The 19,700-nt window shown below is 42.0% G+C and overlaps 2 protein-coding genes across 2 annotated transcripts in view; both read right to left on the bottom strand.

Moving 5' to 3' along the window:
* Window positions 1-19,700, bottom strand: part of LOC121598509 (5-hydroxytryptamine receptor 1) — an 81,722-nt gene that overhangs the window by 1,358 nt on the left and 60,664 nt on the right. Inside the window, exons 4-7 of the mRNA XM_041925471.1 lie at window positions 12,994-13,066; window positions 11,829-12,220; window positions 1,603-1,746; window positions 729-854 (exon numbers count right to left, since the gene is read on the bottom strand). Of these exons, the coding sequence (XP_041781405.1) occupies window positions 729-854; window positions 1,603-1,746; window positions 11,829-12,220; window positions 12,994-13,066 (735 nt within the window). The remainder of the gene's footprint in view (window positions 1-728; window positions 855-1,602; window positions 1,747-11,828; window positions 12,221-12,993; window positions 13,067-19,700) is intronic.
* Window positions 15,961-17,911, bottom strand: LOC121598510. Its single transcript, XM_041925472.1, has 2 exons — window positions 16,356-17,911; window positions 15,961-16,243 (listed from the first exon to the last, which is right to left on the bottom strand). Exons 1-2 carry the CDS (start codon window positions 17,683-17,685, stop codon window positions 15,993-15,995), a joined length of 1,581 nt encoding a protein of 526 aa, XP_041781406.1. The 5' UTR covers window positions 17,686-17,911; the 3' UTR covers window positions 15,961-15,992.

Genomic DNA, 19,700 nt, shown 5'->3' with positions numbered 1-19,700 from the left:
CGGCGGCTAAACAAATTCTGCAACGCGAATTGCATATTTTGAACAACTTATAGCGTGGATTGCATAGCTTTAGGCTTAATGAATGAAAGCGCCTGCAATATATGTAATTCCCTTGCATAACTAGCCCTATACACCGTGAATACAATTTTGATTATCGCATAATCATCACTGTTATCATTATTATTAAGGCAATCTTGCTGAGTGTTTATCACCACTTTAAAGCATGCAATGCGATATATGGAAGTAACTTTAGGATTGTTTCAATAAAAGCTTATTAAAAATTTACTTATTGCGATACTTATGTACCGCAGATTGCATAGTTTTAGGCTTATTTAATAAAATCACCCTTAATGTATTCAGTTTTTTGCACAAAGTACTTAACATGAAGCAGTTTTTTACGAATTATGAAAAGAAGATCCTTTCCATTTCTAGACATTAGCCTTTGATGATAGTACTGTACGCTCTAATGAATGAATTTGTTATGTTTTTTGTCTAATGTTAATGCAATGAATGCCCATATATTCAATAAGAAATGTTTTGCTATCCTTCCAATACAAACTAAAAATGCTTTCACTCCATTTTATTCATTTTCATTTTGTCAAGGCATAAGTGTGTCTGCTTCAATTACAATCCGTACTAAATTACAAATAAAACCATTCATCTGTTACAACACCAACGTTGGAATTAGAGAAGCGTAAATAAAAATTCCCATTCCAAATATACCATACCTTTGACGTTAAGAGGTCTTTGCAAATCTTTCGAAATCTCGCATTCAACAGCCAGTATATAAAAGGGTTCCAAAAACTAGTACTTAAAGCTATCCAAGTGACGCAGAAATCAATCGCTGGTGGTATCTGCAATGATAAAACAGGAGCGTCCAAAAGAAGATTAATACGTTGTGTACAAGATCGTCGAGTGCGAATGGAAGCAGGGCACGCATTGGGGATTCCATCATTCGATTTGCTACATACTATCGGGGAAACAGTTGCGAAGAAATCGCTGAACCGAGACGGAGTGTTATGAGCTTTCGTGGATATGGAAACCAAGTCGTGCGAACGGGTTTTTGGGGCCCCATTCACCCGGTTCAATCGGTTGATGATGTGCGAATGAGTTTGCATAGTTTCCAAATCGTTGGATTTTAAGCGTGCCCGGTGGTGGGAGTGTCATTAACACGGTTTAGCAGTTGAAGCGAAATGCAAATTCGTTTGCGAACATTGGGGACGCGTAAAAAGTTCAAAGGTAAACAACCACCAAGGATGAGGTTTGGGATCGAGCATGACAACATGATTGTGTGTGAGACAGAGCGCGGGGCGATTGGGAAGGTACAATCGAACGATGTTCAGCAGTAGCAGCAGCAGCAGCAACAGCAACAGCAACGGCGGTGGGTTAGATCCGTGTTATGTTTTCGAGTAACATCCTTCCTGTACGGTAATTCTCGCCTAGGTCATCTTTGTAGCAGGAAAGCAGGTAACGCTGCTTGGAAAAACGATACTCTAAGGCTATCCCTAGCTGCAGCCGAATGGTTCCAGCTTGGCCCGAAATCGCCGTGAGCGCTAATGAGCGTCCCGCAGGGGTCGTAAACATTCGCCCGGTATCACTCACCTTTGAGCCGGTGCACGTGGCCACTATCTCCAGTATCGTCCAGGGGGTGACTATGACTATAAAACCTAATGATATTGCTGCCATCGTTCGCGAGGTCGAACCATGTATCTGTGGGTCGTCCTCCTCCTCCGTTGCAAACTGAGACTGCGGAGAGGGAAACAGGGAAAGAGCAAGATTATTCACTAGCGGCGGTAGAATGCAATGCAGAGGAGAGGATGCAATAGTTGAAACCGTTTCAACATGTGCTGCCTGGGGCTAGGAGAACGGGTGTGTGTGTGTGTGTGTTTGCTTCTACATAAAATGTCAATTTAAAACAGCACATTTTAAGGTACAATCAAGTGGAAACACATTCTTACAGCACCGTCTTAAGCACGTGTAACGCGTACGCGATAAAAAACACGGCGCGACACATTTCCCAACGCCGAATTGTCCCGACATTACGCTGCATCTCCAATTCTAATGTTTCGCTGCGTACCACGAAACAAATGTTTATTTATGATGACAGGCTTGATAAATTATTGTATCGCGCAACACACTGTGTAAGCAGTTTGTCGTTACGAGGACGGTAGGATTCTGACAGAAATTCAGAAACCCACACGAATCTGGTTCATATTAAATCTTTCCATCTTTCCTCAAACTTCCTTTTTTCTTATTATTAACTTTTTCTTATTTCATGTTTTGAAATGTCATGATATAATTATGTATTGCGCAGTGCAAAAATAGCTTCCTGTAGTACGCGTGTTACTAAATATATTTAATTGTGAAAATGAATTTAATATTTATTTTGATTTAATAGATTTTATAATCCTTCCACGAAAGGGTATAGAGAAAGTTTAAATGGAGAAGGTTTAAATGGACACACTGAATGGCGTAAATTATTACACATTTTTTAAAATTAAAGCAAGGATGTGGCGGTCTAATGTTACAGTCATCAACTCTCACGACTTAACAACCGTCTTGGTTCACCCGTAGCAATAACTGATCTGGCATTACATACTAATAAATCCCGATTGCCTGTAAAAGCCGGCATAAGTTTTGTTCTGGTGTTCTGTTGTGTAAATTGTTAACTCTACAACTTAACTTGGCAACGAGCTAGCTGAACGCTTCTGCGTTAATACCGAATTCGAGATCGTCCAAAAGCACCATTTGGATGCGGCATAAGTCTTCATTGTTCCAAACTTGCACCATCCTATCATGTCTTACCGGCTTTGCCCAGCTAAGACCATGCCGATTGCTCAAAGATTAGTTAGTAATCGATCATTAGGTTCATTCTGTGCTTCGTTATAATGTTGGTTACATCTATTCGGTTTTCATTACAATAGTGACGTACAGCAAGGGACAATTGAACCCTTAATTGAATAAATCGATCAACTATACCAGCTTGATTCAAACCACCTGTATGTAAGCTATAATCAAGCTAAAGTCCTATATGAATATATCTTCTTCTTTTGGCTCAACAACTGTTGTCGGTCAAGCCCTACCTGTACCACTACTTGGAAGCTTGGCTTTCAGTGAATTATTGATCCCCCTTATACCAAAGATAGTCAGTCCTACGTATGGTGGCAAGGTCCATTTGAGGTTTGAGCCCATGACGGGCATGTTGTTAAGTCGTACGAGTTGACGACTGTACAACGAGGCCGGCTTCGCTTCGCTAAGTGCATATATAACTTAATGCACTCGACGGAAGATACTGGAATTAATTGGTCAAACCCTCTATAACGAATTTATGATAAAAAAATATCACAATTTGTTTTGGTTTTTATCTGATTCAAAGTCCAATTCGAACAATACCTCAAATGATGCAGACTTTTCAATTAGAATCATTTTAAATTGATGTATATGCTTTTTATTGGTAAGCATGATTCATTCAGGCTACTTTACAGCTGTACCAGATTTTTATTTTTTAATGAACATCAACTTGTTCTTAAACAAACAATTTAATATTTTTGCTGCAACAGTATATACAAATTAACAAGAGAATCGCTCGAAAAATGAGCCTACGAACTACCAAGAGCTTTCCACTAAAAGCTTATAATACACAATTAGCAGCTACAAACACTTTTAGCAGAAATAGCTGCAACACGAGCTTTTGCCTGAACAGTGAACAGGCAAACGAAAAGAATGGACTGTTAACTTTTGCCTCCTGTACGCTTCCGTGCCATTGTTCCTTTTCTGGTAATGCCATAATGTTTTCTCATGTTTGCCTGCTGCCTGGGGTGGGACTCGTACTGTCGTCTGCTTCTGTTCAACTGTTCGAGCGAATGTCACATGAAATGCATAAATTATTTCCGATGTGCATGTAAATGCATATGCACAGTGGTCACACACACACACATACTCAGGGCAACATTGCATTTGCTTCGGAATCGAACTGTTTCCGTGGGCGCGTAGGGAAGCGAGGCTTGTGAAAAACCAGACATAGTAAACCCGGACACGATGCACATGATCAGGACGTGTCACACTGCGCGTACAAAAGCCCGACCAGTGAAAGCATCCCGCTGGGGGAAATGGATGGCTTCAAACTGTACGATATCCGGGGTATAGTAGTGTATGTTTGCGTGTGCAAGTGTTGTTTTTTGCTGTTGAAAAAGTAAGAGCAAACGCTGTACCGAAGTGTTCGTACCGAAGGTGATAGTTTTTCTAGCTTTACTGCAAAACCACCAATCGCACCAGTCGTGCTGGGGTGCTTTAATTCGGTAAATCGTTTTACACCCACCGAGGGAAGTCGTCAGGAGGTCGCCCAGCCCAGCCGGTTAGGGCCCACTGCTCCTAATGCAAGCGTCTGAGTGGCTGGTTAGGGTTTAGCGGAGTAATTTGGTAATTAAATAAGATTAACCACGAGAGCTAGGCATGAGTTGATGCATGGAGCCGGTGGGATTTTCCAAACGACATTGTACTACACACAGTAAACGTGTAGTTGGATTGTTGTTCAAGCCATTTGAGTCTTTTAAGAGGCTAATTATAAAATTTCTAAAACAAACAGAAGGTTACCATTAGCTTAGTGGTCTCTAAATATTTCATGGAGCGGATCGTATTGTTTCAATACTATTTTAATTTTGATAATATCTTTAGCTCTCCCATAGCTTATAAGATCTTTTACATTTAGATTTACATAGTAAAAATGAAATATCAATAAAAAAAATAAAATAAACTAAAATAAAAATTTTAGTAGCTTGTTGTTTTTTTTTTGCACGTAGAAGTCGTAGAGGGTCGTATTACATGCTCTCATCAGTTCCGTTAAAACCTCATAAGCGACAAGTTTGCCCAATTACTGTAAAAAGAGCGTTAACGACCTCTTTATAACTTTTTTCATTTAAGTTTAAGCTGAAATATATCTTTTAAATCAAATATATACATTCGACTAGTAATACGCGAGGAAATGTATTAAATAAAAATAATAAAATAAAAAAAAATTATCGAAATATCATAAACCCTTCAATATTTAAGTGTTTGTTCTTTAACAAAAATAAAAACAAACTGCGCTAGTTCTCCGCTTCGTAAGAGCGAATACTTTAAAATAAATTGTGTACAACACTACAAGATAGGAATGTGTTTTTTTTAATTTTTTGATACTTTTAAATGTTTATTTCAACTTTTCAAATAAATTTCACTCCAATAAAGATCTATACTTTATAAGAATTATGCCCTCACACTTAACTGTTCAAATTCGTCCAATTTCGCATCGTGTACTTTCAGGCGTGTTGCCTTATTGCGGGAGTAAGAATTTTTGGAAGCTCAATACCTGATCGGTTAGTACACATATATATCCCCCTTTTGAAACTGTTATATTAAATTCCAAACATTCAATTTCTCGTCGAGAGAGGAATGCAATTTTGCTCAATTAAACTCCTTGGAAAGGATACTTGATTCAATCTCTCTGTACCGTTTGGACCGGGACCGAAACTAAAGGTTATCAGAAAATGTTGATAGCAAAAGTTTTGCTAATAGTTTACAAATTGGGAATGTATTTATCACCTTGAAGAGAATCAATAGTTGTCATATCAAGTTTGCTAGCAAAAGCTAAAAACCACTGCACCAGTGCTACACAGTACCTTAAAACCCATTAAAACTAAAGTGCTACAAGTTCTGCTCCACGTCAAACAAGCACACAAAAACGTGGATGAGGTTTTTGGGATTTATTAGTGAAAAATTGTTACCAGCAATCACCGTGCGTGTAGCGAAAAAAAAGCCTCCCATCTGAATCAAGCTTAAGAACGGTGCGGGAACGATGACGACATGAGTGCGTCTCTCCCTATTCGCAACTATTGCTGCATGCTACAGCCGTAGCAGTAATCAAAAGTCGATTATTGCGTGTGAGTGTGTGCCGGGCTGTGTGCTGAAGAGTCTCATCGTTTTCGAGCACGGTGCTAGTGCTTCCGGTGCTACACATTTCAAGCTTTTCCGCTTCGCACCGTCTCGGATGTTTGAGCTAGCTCCTTTGCGGGAATGCACACCCGTGCACTAGAAGTAAACATCCACCACCATCGTCGGGTGTGATGGTGCGTTGTCGCCGTACACGTACACGTACCGTTCGGTACAGCAAGTCAGCTGTGACCGTGTGACATTCTAAAGAAATGGTAGAGCTACAAAAAAAAAAGTAAATAAATTGCCACTGAAACCGGTGACCGAAGTCCTGCCAGTTCCCAGTGGTAGCGGATGCTTCAGTCACAGACGGAGTTCGCACACCGGGGTCGTTCAACCAGCAAAAAGGCTATCGGATGAATTTGTCGAAAGCGAAAGAACATGGTACCGTGCAGCATAAGACACTCGGCAGTAGGGAAGCAATATTCAAAAGCCATTAAGATTTTTTTTCCTCCTTCACACTCTCTCGTTTGCCCCACGATCGGTCGTATTCATTCGTGTTTGGAACATTTTTTGCAACAATTTTAGATTGGAGATGGTTCGCGCCGGGCTAGGATTGCCTATCCATTCCTCCGTTGGAGTTGACCATTTTTTTACGGTCAAGTCCTTTCAGTGGTAAGATGGCCCGACTCTGTGTGTATGTGTTTTTATTGGAAACTCCACACACGGAAACGAGCACGAAGCACACGATGAGCCTCACAACAGTCCCAAAAATCAAAAAGGTGAAGAGTGAAGGTCGTCCGAAAGTAGAGCGCTACACACTGTTGACTCCCAGCCGCAAGGGGGGAGAGGGGAAGCAAAATTGTGTGAAGGATCCGATAGAACGATGGGTAGCTGTCGTACGCACCCAGATATGTCCCCGGAACGGCCGTTCCGAGCTTTCGGGGCTTGGGAAAGTAATGTCGCCAACAGTACGTACAATGCTTGTGCATTATGATTGTCGTACATGAATAAATTTGTGGCCTTTGAATATTTAAGCGTTTCTTGCCCGTTCGTTTGGAGCACGGGGCGAAGAACCATCTGCCTGGTTGGCTGGCCGAGCAAGCCTCCGGAAAGATGAAGCTGTATGTTTTTTTAGGGGGTAAGAGCAAGAAAAATAAGAAATTAAAGCCGGAGCAGTAAGCTGCTCCACCGAAACTGAAGCTGTGTGTGGTGGGCGTATTGTGAGTTAATAAATTTATCGTCTCCGATGCAAACGTTCCGCCCTCCAAACTGTGGTGGATAGGTATCGTAAAATATATTGAAACCCATTAGTGGTAGGTGGCCCGGAAGAGTGAGCATCGATTTCTTTTTTTGCCCTTGCTGTCCTTTGCTTGTTTAACTACGCCATATACATTGAGCGTTTTGTTTGAAGAGGAGGAACAGTATTTAGAATAATGTAATTGCTTGTCAATTAATAACACAAAGAGATTCATAGAATGGTAAGCTTCGGTGGTCTTTACCTAGAATATTGCTGTCCATTTGTCACCAAGCATGTGTGAGTAATGTGTTCAATAAATTGCAAGTAGACGTAGCAGCATGCATGCAAGAGGAATCAATAGCAATATCAATCATTTTTTCAAATAAAAGTTTTCATAGATTGTACTAGCAATTGATGAGTTTGTGAGTCAATAAAAATTGATATCAATTTGATATTTAGGCAGCATCTTTTTTCCCATTGTCCAAGCAATGAATCTGCACAGACAATAATGTCTGAGTGACTCTGAATTTAATCGAATGAAATAAATGTTTAACTACAAGTTGATTTAGTGGTGATGTATAAAACAATTCAATTGACAACTTTATGTGCAATTTTCAAGGTTTTTCTGTGATTTTACAGGGTTTTCCAGCAGTTCTCATAGCTGTGGGACACTTTATTGAGTCTTTCTTAGGCGAAATGAACTTAATGTAATGGGAACTGGACCGTATAGCACCCTTGTTGGACAAATCCTATAGGAATTGCCAACGAACCTGTCCAAAAAGGGTGCCATGGAGTTCAATTTCCATTATATGAAATTTACTTCCCTTAAGAAATAGTCAAGGAAGTGTCCCACAACTTTGAGAACCTCTGGAAAACCTTGTATGTTCCAGCTTTATGCACCTTTATACCGATATACAGTCCATATAATTTGTATGAAAAGTAAAAGATCCCAAAACCGCAGATGTCCTGGTATGAAGGGCAAATATGCATGTAATCAAATGCAAAAATTTCTTCATAATATCAATGCTGACATACTTTACAGAGCTAACATTACTACAATAATCGAAGATAGTTTGCTGCTAAGTTTAAAATGAGCTCTAAGCCACGACGTAAAGAATTCAAGTTATTTTACTGTATTAGCCCGTGCTCAATATTTCCAAAACAAATTAACGTAAATTGTTCCGTATTGGATTTACATCTCACACAGAACCCACACATTAACACATTAAAGTAATACAATGTAAACCTTGAGCTATAGAGCTTTAATTGTAATGTAAACCAGACATTGCAAAACCTTAAAGCGTGCGAGGGTTAATTGAATCTTGAAAATCAAATTATCGGCACAAAACGGGTGAAACATAAATCAAACAAAATCCCATTTCCCCATATCCTGTGGTAATTATTTTATGATGATCCCGCTCCTGCACTCAAGACATTCAAGGTTGAGGATGTAATCAACATTAACGCATGTGAAATGGTTGCGATTTTCATTAGTGGGGGGTTTTAATTACAAAAAACCAACGTGAGCCGGGAGGGCGCTTATTACGGGCGTGACGAAATTTCATTTAACGTGAGATGGATCAATGGGTATGAACAATGTATGGAGAGTAAAATCTGTTTTTATATGTTTTGCATTGCTTGATACCGCAAAATTACTGTGAATACTATATTTTATGAAAGAAGCTACTAAAATATCCCCTTTAATTGGGCTACATTGAACGGAAAATAATTGAAGATGCATGCATAATGACCATAATGAACACGAACAAAAGACCATCGATTTGGTTACCAATTGATACGATGAGCCTTTCGTTGTAATGAGCACAGAATTACAATTGTACGTCGTAGCCCACCATTAGCATCAATAATCACATACTTTGTGCAAATGGCAAACGCCAACACACCGTTTGGTCAGCAATTAAATGAGCGCGATTTCATTTCCCCTGCTGGGTCTGCTTACCCACCACAGTGGGTTTAGTATACTTGTGACAATAAGTTCTTTAGCTGTGCTGTACCAAGCCCCGTGCATTCAACCCATATGTAAGCTCTTTCCCTACTGTCATAGGCACTCTGGTGTTAAATCGCTTTAAGCTGTTAATGTTTCCGGCACAATTTTACTACGCTCAACAGTAAGCTACCACAGTAAAATGATAACTATTAAACCATCAACACTGTACAAATAGCATCACAGACAATACTGGAGGTCGCAAAAACGGTTGCTTGTTTTAGCAGACGCTGAGCATGCTGTAAAAGCTTCAGATAGTGCAGCATAAAAATGGTACAATAAATGTTACAAACGGCACAGAACACGGCATGTGCGGTCATTAATTGAAAGCTGCCTGTTAATGCTACCATCATACGTGAGGCGAAAGTGGTCCTCCACGCGCTTCCCCATGGCCCCCACACGCACTGCCTTGATATCTAATGTTTCTCGCCAGATCTGATTATCACTTGATTTGCATTACCACTGCATAATGAGATACGATTTACATAATAATCAGAGCCATCGGTGCCGCTAATTACCGGTCTGCTTTATGATGGAAACATAACCAGCGACCATAAAGCAGCGAGCGAACGATGGTTGGTAGAAGGGACCAAAGTCAACAGGCGATCGTAAAAGCACACTTACTTTGTGTAGTGAAATGTGATATTTTAATGACATGAGTAACAGTGCGCGCGAGAGAGATTGTGTGTATGGCTGTATGGCAATTGCCCGAATGCTGTCGTTCAGTACCACAGGTATATATTATTCCTAATTCCGTTTTTACGCGATGATCTGTACCCTGTCGAGCATTCGGTTGAACTCTAAAATAAGTTCCAATTAAATTTACGGCTGTGTGAGTAAAGCTAGCAAACCAAATGAGTAGAAATTTCCGTTTATTTTTGAAACGTTTCATGCTAAGTGCAAATATTGCTTAAAAAATAATTAGTTGTAGATATTTTTTATTTATCTTTTTAAATGGTTTTGTTTAAAATACCATTATTCAGTGCAAAACTTTAAACATAATAAATGTAAAACTCTGATGATATGAAACATATCTATTATTAAGTTAAGTAATAATATCCTTCATGTAAAACATTACAAATATAGCTGAACGGTGATCTTACTGTCGTCCAGCGTATCGAACTCGTCAGAATTTCATCTGGTGAAAGTTCTTTTAGGCCGTCTTCAAGGACAGAAGGGGCGTTGTAGGTTCAAGTTGAGGTAGCAGACGAAGGCGCAAGATCGAGACACTCATGCAGCAGGTCAAGGCTGCAAAGTAGTTGGAGTGTTCGTTAAGTAAGTATTATTATTGATGTAAATAGCAAATAGGGGAAGGTAGGTAAAGACGGACACTGCGGGTAAGATGGACACTTCTCATAAATGCATGGAAAAGGTAATTTTCGAGTAATTCATCAATGTAGAATCCAAACTGAAGGTAAAACAACACATTTGAGAACATTTTTCGTATAATATATGCAAAATTGGTTAAATTCACGAACAAAACCAAATTTTCAATCGTGCGCACCTTTGTGGATCTAATTTGATTACTGCTGGTCTTAAGCTCTGTAACTTGCATTGTTTATATTTTCGGAAGTTTTATTACATGAACGATTTATCATGATTGTTAAGCAAAAAATTGGCGAAAGAACGAGAATGAAAGAATTAAAAAATCTTTTTTTCTATTGGTTTAAACATCCTGACACCATCGAATGGACATCGAATTTGTTGAGTTATTTTACTTCTTATATCAATTGGTGATGAATATATTTCTTCAAACACCTTCAATAAGGGTATTTTGAAGAAATAAACCGTTACGCAACTAGAAAAAGTAATACATAAGCGAGAAATGAAACACCGGTCAAAATAGCAGTCATGCGTTATGATATTACTCGCGGGACGCTGATGAGGTTCTTCACGAAATCCAATATTTTGTCATGACTTGGGCAACTTTAATAAAAAGCAAGATAAAGTACTGATATCAAATCGTTTAGGAATAGATGAGAGATTGTATGGGTTAACAGATATTAAAAAGTTCAATCTTCTATGTAAGAAATAGCTGGAGCTATTAACAAGTCCCTGAAATATGCTGTGGTCACCGACTTTCCGCGGAAAATTTTCCTAAAGCGAAGTTTTAAATTGTTGTTCTGTAAGCTGGTGCAATGTCTACTGTTAGTGTCCGATATTAAAAAAGATGCCTTAGATTCTGCATTCTACGTTCTATTAGGAGCGCGCTTAGAATTCCAAAATTCACGGCTGAATGAATCGTCGTTGCAATTGGCCAAGAATTGGTTTATAAACGTACCAGGACGTGGACGAGCGTAATATAATATGCTTGTAATTTCCACTTTGTATAAATCATTGCAATTGATGTGTCGCTGTGTGTCGCCTCTTCTTTGATCGGTCTGACGCAGACTACATAAAAGCGTCTATGAATAGCGATCTATACTCATATCGATGGAAAAGAGCTTTATTTTCCATTATTCAACAGCGCGATGATTTCAATCGCACCGGCAGATCTAGCACAAATCGTTACAACGCACATATGCGAAACGTCTTTGCGTCAATGCTAAGCGTAAGCCCCGAAAGAGAGAGAGAGAGAGGAAAAAAAAACAAAAACTCCAGCAGCACGATGCTCATCCCGGGCAGCCGCTGTGTATCATAAAAGTTAATGCCGCACGAGGCAGTGGGGCAGAGACTTACCTTCTCGGAGAAGGAGACTGACATCGGTGTGATGGCGGTGATGCCCGTTAGCGTATTCCCATCGCAGGAGTGATGCTCCAGACCGGAACCATTAGCCGTCAGCGTGGTGGCGGCCGGGTCCGCTTCCCGCCGGCCCTCGGCAGTGTCCTGCAGGCGGACGGTTCCGGCGCCGGCGGCCCCACCATTGCCGCACCCGTTCGACACGTTCAGCGACAGCGATGCAGCGCTCGGTGTCGCCAGACGGTATCGATTCGCGTGGAAACTTGAGCCGTAGCAGTACATCAGGACCATGGTGGTGGGAAAGTAGAGCGCACAGCTGGACAGGATCCGGTAGGATGATTTACTGTAGAACGGCTCGCATGCCAACAGGCCCGTTTTGTTGAAGTAATAACCTAATAATGATAAATTTATATGCGCACATTCGTTAATCACACGGGGCCCTGGTGCTGGTCGGTGGAACGGGCAACGTGCCGTCCCACACATGTACCCGAGAGTGTGTATGTGTGTGTGTGTATTGGTGTGTACATGTGTATGCTAGTGTGAACGGGACGGGACGGTACGTTCATTGGAATGCAGTAATCCTAGGAGCGACATTGTAAACTTAACTTAAGCCACACCCCGACGTACCGACAGTGTATTAGGAAAGTGGACGGTTTTGCCGGACGGTTGAAGCGGTATTAATTATAATAATTTATTTATGTGTGCACTCGCACATAACCGTCATCAAGCCGGGGCCGCATCCGCATGCTGCGTACTATTGCCGTGCAATTTATGAAGGATTTTCTTGGAAGTGTCGTATCCTTGGCGGAACACCATGATTCCGCTCTAGGCTTTCCGAAGTGGTGAAGGAGGGCAATGGAACTGGGATCATTGTTTTACAGAGCGCTGGAAAGTTTAGTGCGGTCCATTCCAAGGAATATCCGAGCTCTTGGAAGGCTTTATTACGGATTACTTGCAAAACGGATGAAATTAATTACACGAACTTGTGAGTTCGTTTCCGCAAATTTCACGCGAAAGAAATTTACTCGTAATCAAACAAATAAAGGTGTGTAAATCAAAGCTTATATTTAAGCGAACTCCAGATGTACCCAATGGAGCGACCAGCGATAGCTATAGCCCTTTAAACAGCATCGAACTCTAACAATAGATTAAAATTCATACTCACCTTTGGGAAGCACCAACATTCCATAGCAGGTTAAACATAATATCCACGTAACGCTTAAAACCGCAACACAGCCCTGCAAAAAAAAACCAAAACGATACAAAAAAGGATGAGATGAATAGATAGAGACCAGGTAACCAAGCTGCACACAGGTTGATCAAAAAAGAAGGGGAAAGCACCATATGCGAACCAACATGCTCTTCCGTTGTTGGGGTAGAATGTGATTTTGAAGCAACATCGCAAAGTGAAGTATTTAGATTAAAGGGAGCAAAAACAACAACATTCTCTGCGCGTTTAGTGAGTAAGCTTCCTTTTTTTTACACGCTCACAGCGTTTAATCTCGTTAGGTGGAGAATGTGTTGAATATTTGATCGTTAACATACGGTGACCGCGTTGGTGGGCGCTTCTACATACAAGGCCCAGTTTTGCCCTTTCTTTTTCCGTTTTTGGGGGATATTGTTTGGAATTTGACAGGGGTTTTTGTGTTGTTGTTGTAAATCCTACTGGTGTGAGTGAAGGTAGTGGAGGTAGTAATGCAATTATATCCTTGTTTTAAGGGTGACCCTTAATCCCTTGCATGTGTAAACAAAGTGACAAAGTGAAACGAACGGCTTTGATGCGAGTACGCTGGGAGTATGGTCACTTTTGGGTGTGTTTTAAATTTTACGCTACCGGAACAAGTTTTGGGAACATATGAGCATTATTCTGCGATATCGTATTGAGGTTATGATATTGGGGTATCACCAGATGTTTTCTAAGTCTCCTGAACAGCCTTTAAATAATATAAATGTTGCCCCTGCTGAACATCGCCACTTTAATTTGACGGCTTGAAATTCAAAACCATTTTCCATTGCTCCATAAATAAATATATAAGTTTATACTGTTGACAAACGTGACATCACTAATATGATTTTTTTTTCGGCTTTTATTTTTAACTTTTTTTTTTTGTATTTGATATCTAAGATAATAAAAAATACGAAAATGTGTATTTATATTAAGACCGAAGATTGTGTCCATTAGATTAGTCGTATCATTAGTTTCAAGAGTTTAAAAGATAAATCTCCTTATGTAGCCACGAATTCGTAAGCTTTTTTGTCAGAAATCCGCGTCATTCACCATTCAAACAAGTTCTCCTCAATTTAGCTGCAGTTCATTTTGCTGCAACTTTTTTACGATTTTTTGACAACAGTACTACACCATATCACCAGGATTTCACCATTTCACCATTTTGACGGATTGAAGCGTATTACACGATGGTTTGCAGATATAAAAATAACGTTTATGCTCTCTGATTACCTCCCTTAATTCTAATGCTGCTGTGTGTCTTTTTGTTGATGCAGGAGCCCAATTACTGGTACCTACTTCATGGACGGCACTGCAGTTAAGCGACAAGATCATGCCAAAGACCTTAGCGTTCTTCTTGATTCAAGTTTGAACTTTAAACAGCATATCGATGACGTCGTAGCCAGAGGAAACCAAGTACTGGGCGTGCTTATCCGGACAACTAATGAATTCCGCAACTCCATGCGCATCAAAGCTGTGTCTACAATAGTATTGTTTGTTCGGTTCTGGAACATTAGTGCGTAGTCTGGAGCCCAACTGCTGCTTCTTCAATTGCGCGGCTTGAGGCGATTCAACGTAAGCTCATAGATATCATAAGATATGCCCTCTGCCTACTTCCATGGCAGGATCGCAATACTCTTCCTCCGTATGCTGCGCGGTGCCGTCTTCTAGGCCTTAAACCTCTTTCGGTTAGAAGACGCAATGCACAGTGCTCTTTCATCGCTGGTTTGCTAAATGGCTCTATCGACTCATCTCCTTTGTTGCATCGAGTCGATATCTATGTACCATCCCGAACACTTAGGTCTAGAGAGACTCTACGACTCGCTTAACCTCGTTCCAGCGCTGGTCGGTCTGACCCTATGTTCCGCATGTCGGCTGTTTTCAACACTGTTTCAGATTGCTTCGACTTCAACATCTCAACTCAGTACTTCAAGGAACGTCTCCTCCGGATAGTTCCTCCGGAGAATGTCTAATCAAAGCAACGACAAAAAACTCAATTTACTTGAATTGTATCAACGCTTAGACTTCAAAATTCTACTGCCAGAAAATGGCTGCACATACCCTGTTTACCGGTTACAAACACGATCTGAAATGCCTAACGGATGCTCCCAACTGGTGCATCAATCGCTTTCAATCGATTTTAAAGACCCCGTGCAAAAACGCTTCCTCGCCGAAGCTTTAAATCCAGCCCAACCGATACGACATAATTAGGTGAAATTGGCTGCAAAGTCATCATACAGGTACCGCCCATCAATTGACGCGCATCGTTTGCACCGGAGCGACCGTAACCTGCTATGAAGTCGCAATCAAGCTATCATTAGGGCACCTTCGGTTGCGCCGTGATCATAGCGACCCGGGAACGCTATGACACCCTGCAATCGGTGCAACTATTACCCAATCGTTTTGCAGGCTTCCCAGCACACCCCTTTGCTCTCCAGCCGCAGGGGCCCATAGTTAGTGCAGCACCTAACCTAACCTCATCGATGAGCAGAACAATATTGCGAGTGCTCAACTACCGCTACGGGGTGGGCAAGAAAGCAACAGGAACTGGTAAACTCCATTCCGATTTCATCTTCTCCCGTGTTCCACGCCGGTTGACGCTGGCAATATGTCAGCTACGATTGACAGGGTACGGCCCCACCCGTACCTTTGTAACGTTCGCTCAATTTGTAGCGAGTGTTTCAATTTTGTCGTTTGAGCGTTTGCCGGTTAAAATCGATTTGTTTAAAAGCGCCTGCGAGCAGACCAAATTTTTGTTTGGCACTCAGACTAGCAGTGTGTGTGAGGGTTTGTGTGACATGTGACTGTTGCTGTTGGGGAGTGAGATGTTGATGGCATAATTGCTTCAGAAATGCGGCAGTAGTCTCGTGTTAAATCGAAAAACACAAGCATTAAAGCACGAAAGTATACTGGGTAAATTTTGTATTACAGACAAACAGTCAACGATTTGACCACCAGGAACAAATGTCAGCCTTCAGCAGCACGCGGTAAGCGCCGTAAGTCAGTAGGGCAGCACCGACTCCCAGCAAAAATCGGCTCACGCTTGCAAGGTTCAACGAGTACCAGACGCGCTCATAAGATGACCGTTGGCGGAAATACTTGAAGTGCATACACTGCATATCGGTCACCTCCCGGAAGGTGATGGTTTGCGGTCGAATCTCGAGCAGCGCCAAAATTGCGGCCCGCACGCCTGCAAAACAAAGGGGTAGGTACTGATGAGCCAAAGCTTTACAACTTTCTGCCCTTCCGTTTGAAGGGAAGTGGGGTAGATGCTCGAAACCCACACCCTCCCCGAAACTTACCGCCCTGGATCGACCCGTTGATGAACCCCCGGTACCAGCAGCTGACATTGGTCGAGGAGAAGATGATACACCGCTCGAACGTGGGAAACACGTCGAAGTAGAACGGTATCGGGTGAAGTTCGAGCCCAAATTCCAGCGGCTTCTGCATCGTGCGGCAGGCGAAGTTCGTGCGCAGCAGGCGCAGTATCGTGTCGCGGATGAGATGCCGCTCGGTATCGTTCAGGACGCCCCGGAGCGGCGAAAAGTAGGTGCCGGATAATTGATTGCGTCCCGATTCGTAGCATATCAGGCACTGGGCGGGGCAGAATATGCTGCCGGTGTAGCCGTGATCGCGCCAGTACGGAGCCGGATAGCGCACGGTAAAGTTGGCCATCGACCAAAGCCCGAGCTGTATGTCGGGCTGGTGGAAGTAGAGCGGTCCCTCGGGCAGGATGCTAAGCTGCACCAGATCGAGACAGGAGACGGCCAGAATGACGTACCGCGCACGCCACCGCCGCCCTGTCCCGTCGGTTAGCGAGACGATGCCCGACCGCTGTTCGCTGGTAATTTCCACCTGCACAATGTTGGTCGAGTAGGTGACGTGCTCCGGGCCGACGCGTGCCACGAGCCGTTCGATCAGTACGTCCCAGTTGGGCGAGCCGACCGGCTGAAGGTGGCCGTTCTGCAGCGTGAGCATGTCGTACAGATCGCGCACGGACGACATCGAGCGAAACAGCCGCAGGCAGGCGGTCACGGTCAGCTCGGACGGGTAGAAGCCCGTGCCGATTTTGATGAGAAAACGAAAGAATCGTCTCGACGCTTCGAAGAGCAACTTTTTCTGCAGAAAGCTTTCCATGTTCTGGGCGTTGCTTTCGATGCACTTTACCGTGCAGAGACAGTCCAGCTCCGCCATAAAGCGGGTACTTTCCAGCCGTACGAGCAGGTCGCGAAGGGAGGACAGGAAGCTGTTCGCTCCCTGCGAGCCGCTGGGACGCTTCCGAAACGGACCGATCGAAACGAGGGAGCGGCGCGCTTCACTAGCTTCCGACTGGCGCCAAACCGTGCCGAGCGGGATTTGCAGCTCCCGGCAGAGGTGCATCGCGTGGTAGTGGTGCGGTGTTATCCAGCGCGTTTTCAGCCCGTCCAGCGTGCCGCCCGGATGGGTGGACTTTTCGAACAATCGGAAGCGTATGTCCGCCCGCTTCTCGCTGATCGTTTTGGCCGCCATCAGGCCCGAGATGCCCGCACCGACGATGGCCAGATCGAGCAGCTCGGACTCGCCGCCATCCTCGTCGTCCTCGTTTTCATTCGCGTTCCGGTGCCCGTACGATAGCTGCTGTGAAGTTTGCATTTTTTTTTTCTTTTTTTGTACCGAACCGAACCAATAGCAAAACAATAACAAAAAAAAAAACGGACGAACGAAACTTTGTGTACGGAAAGAATTTAACGTAGCTGACAGTAGTGAGGAAGCAGAACAAAGATGTCACTGTGTCTATGGTTACTTTGATTGGGCACGTGTTTGAAGCTGTTGCCAAGCTGTTCGTTGACGTTGATGTGGCGGCTGTTCTTGGTTTGATGTGGTATTCTTTAGGGAAGTGTGGCAGAATAATTGCAAGAAGTTCTTCAAATTCAATTCAATTCAATTTAAGCTGAAATGTGTTCTATCTTTGGGATTTTGCATGACGTACCATATTGTTGAAAGCTGTACAGGGTTTTATCACCGACAAACCGACGTGACATTTCGAACAAAATTAGCATCAAAAGTTGTCTCCTTATTTCAAATGAAAATACGTTAAACACTAGCACCATCTCTACAATGATTCGCTTACTACACTGACACAGAGTAGGAACTGCTAAAACCCCTTTTTGTTTTTCTCTGCAAATTCCAATGCGCATTGTTTTATTTACTTCTTACATCTTTTGCATTGATTTGGAAACTTATAAAATGATTTTCCTGGGTGTTTTGTCCAATAATTCTCACAAAATCTTGCCTCAAATTTCCTTCGCAATTTGTATTTAGAAAAGTTGTTTACATCGAAGCAGCAGTGAACAGAGCTTACTTTGACAGAAGTGTTCGCCTCACATGCAAATGACAGTACTTTCGTGTGGGACACTTTTGTAACGCCAGTGTCACGTCGGTTTGTCGGTGGTTTTATCACCGACAAACCGACGTGACACTTCGAACAAAATGAGCTTCAAAAGTTGTCTCCTTATTTCAAATGAAAATACGTTAAACACTAGCGCCATCTCTATAATGATTCGCTTACTACACTGACACAGAGAAGAAACTGCTAAACCCCCTTTTTGTTTTTCTTCGCAAATTCCAATGAGTATTGTTTTATGTACTTCTCACATCTTTTGCATTGATTTGGAAACTTATAAAATGATTTTCCTGGGTGTTTTGTCGAATAATTCTCACAAAATCTTGCCTCACACTTCCTTCGCCATTTGTGTTTAGAAAAGTTGTTTACATCGAAGCAGCAGTGAACAGAGCTTACTTTGACAGAAGTGTTCGCCTCACTGGTAAATGACAGTACTTTCGTGTGGGACACTTTTGTAACGCCAGTGTCATGTCGGTTTGTCGGTGGTTTTATTCCCACTAGGATTGTTCTCCCGTGGCAAGGACTAAGTACAGTGAACCCTCTCTTATTTGACACCTCTCCAATTTGAAAAACTTTTCTTATTTGAACATTTTCCACAGTCCCTTGATTTCCAGTATATTTTTGTCCCTCTAATTTGGAAAACCTCTGAAATCTCTATCCCTCTTATTTGTGTATGGTGTTGCCATGGTTATTGAATAATGTATGCTCAAATTGGCAATCTTGTTCGCAGTTTCCTATAGCAACAGTTAATGTTCCTATAGCTGCATATTAAATGTTCTGTCTCTTTCTTCTTTACATGGACCTTTCATTCACTTTCTACCTCTCTAATTTGAAAACCCCTCTCATTCGACAGTCCCATCGCCTCTCAAATAAGAGAGAGTTGACTGTATCTAGTGGCGTTGTATAGAGACCCTGTGTAAGCTACTTTGAGCGTCAAGATCATTTTCGAAAGAAGAAGAAGAAGAAGAAGAAGAAGAAGAAGAAGAAGAAGCAGAAGAAGAAGAAGAAGAAGAAGAATAATTGTAAGTGCATTTGTTATTGACTTCATTCTCAAGTCTCCATTGATACTGGCTTAATTTGGATTGCCTGCCGTCTATTTCAATCATTGGCAAGACTTTCCATACAAATAAATTTGGAATTTTTACTAGAAAGTGTTCATTTACTCTTTAAAGATGTAATACCATTGAAACGAAGTATTTAAAAGAATTTAAATACAATCCAACCTCAAGTTAAGAGATACTCAACTTATGCAGAGAGTGTTTTT

The sequence above is a fragment of the Anopheles merus genome, chromosome 3L, assembly GCF_017562075.2.
Source record: "Anopheles merus strain MAF chromosome 3L, AmerM5.1, whole genome shotgun sequence".
Lineage (NCBI taxonomy): Eukaryota > Metazoa > Arthropoda > Insecta > Diptera > Culicidae > Anopheles > Anopheles merus.
This window is presented reverse-complemented; position numbering and strand designations above follow the sequence as displayed.

Excerpts from the sequence above, each read along its gene's own strand:
- LOC121598510 (XM_041925472.1), bottom strand. The coding sequence starts at position 17,685 with ATGCAAACTTCACAGCAGCTATCGTACGGGCACCGGAACGCGAATGAA. Across the intron at positions 16,244-16,355 it reads CAACGGGTCGATCCAGGGCG|GCGTGCGGGCCGCAATTTTG; the intron begins GTAAGTTTCGGG and ends TTTGTTTTGCAG.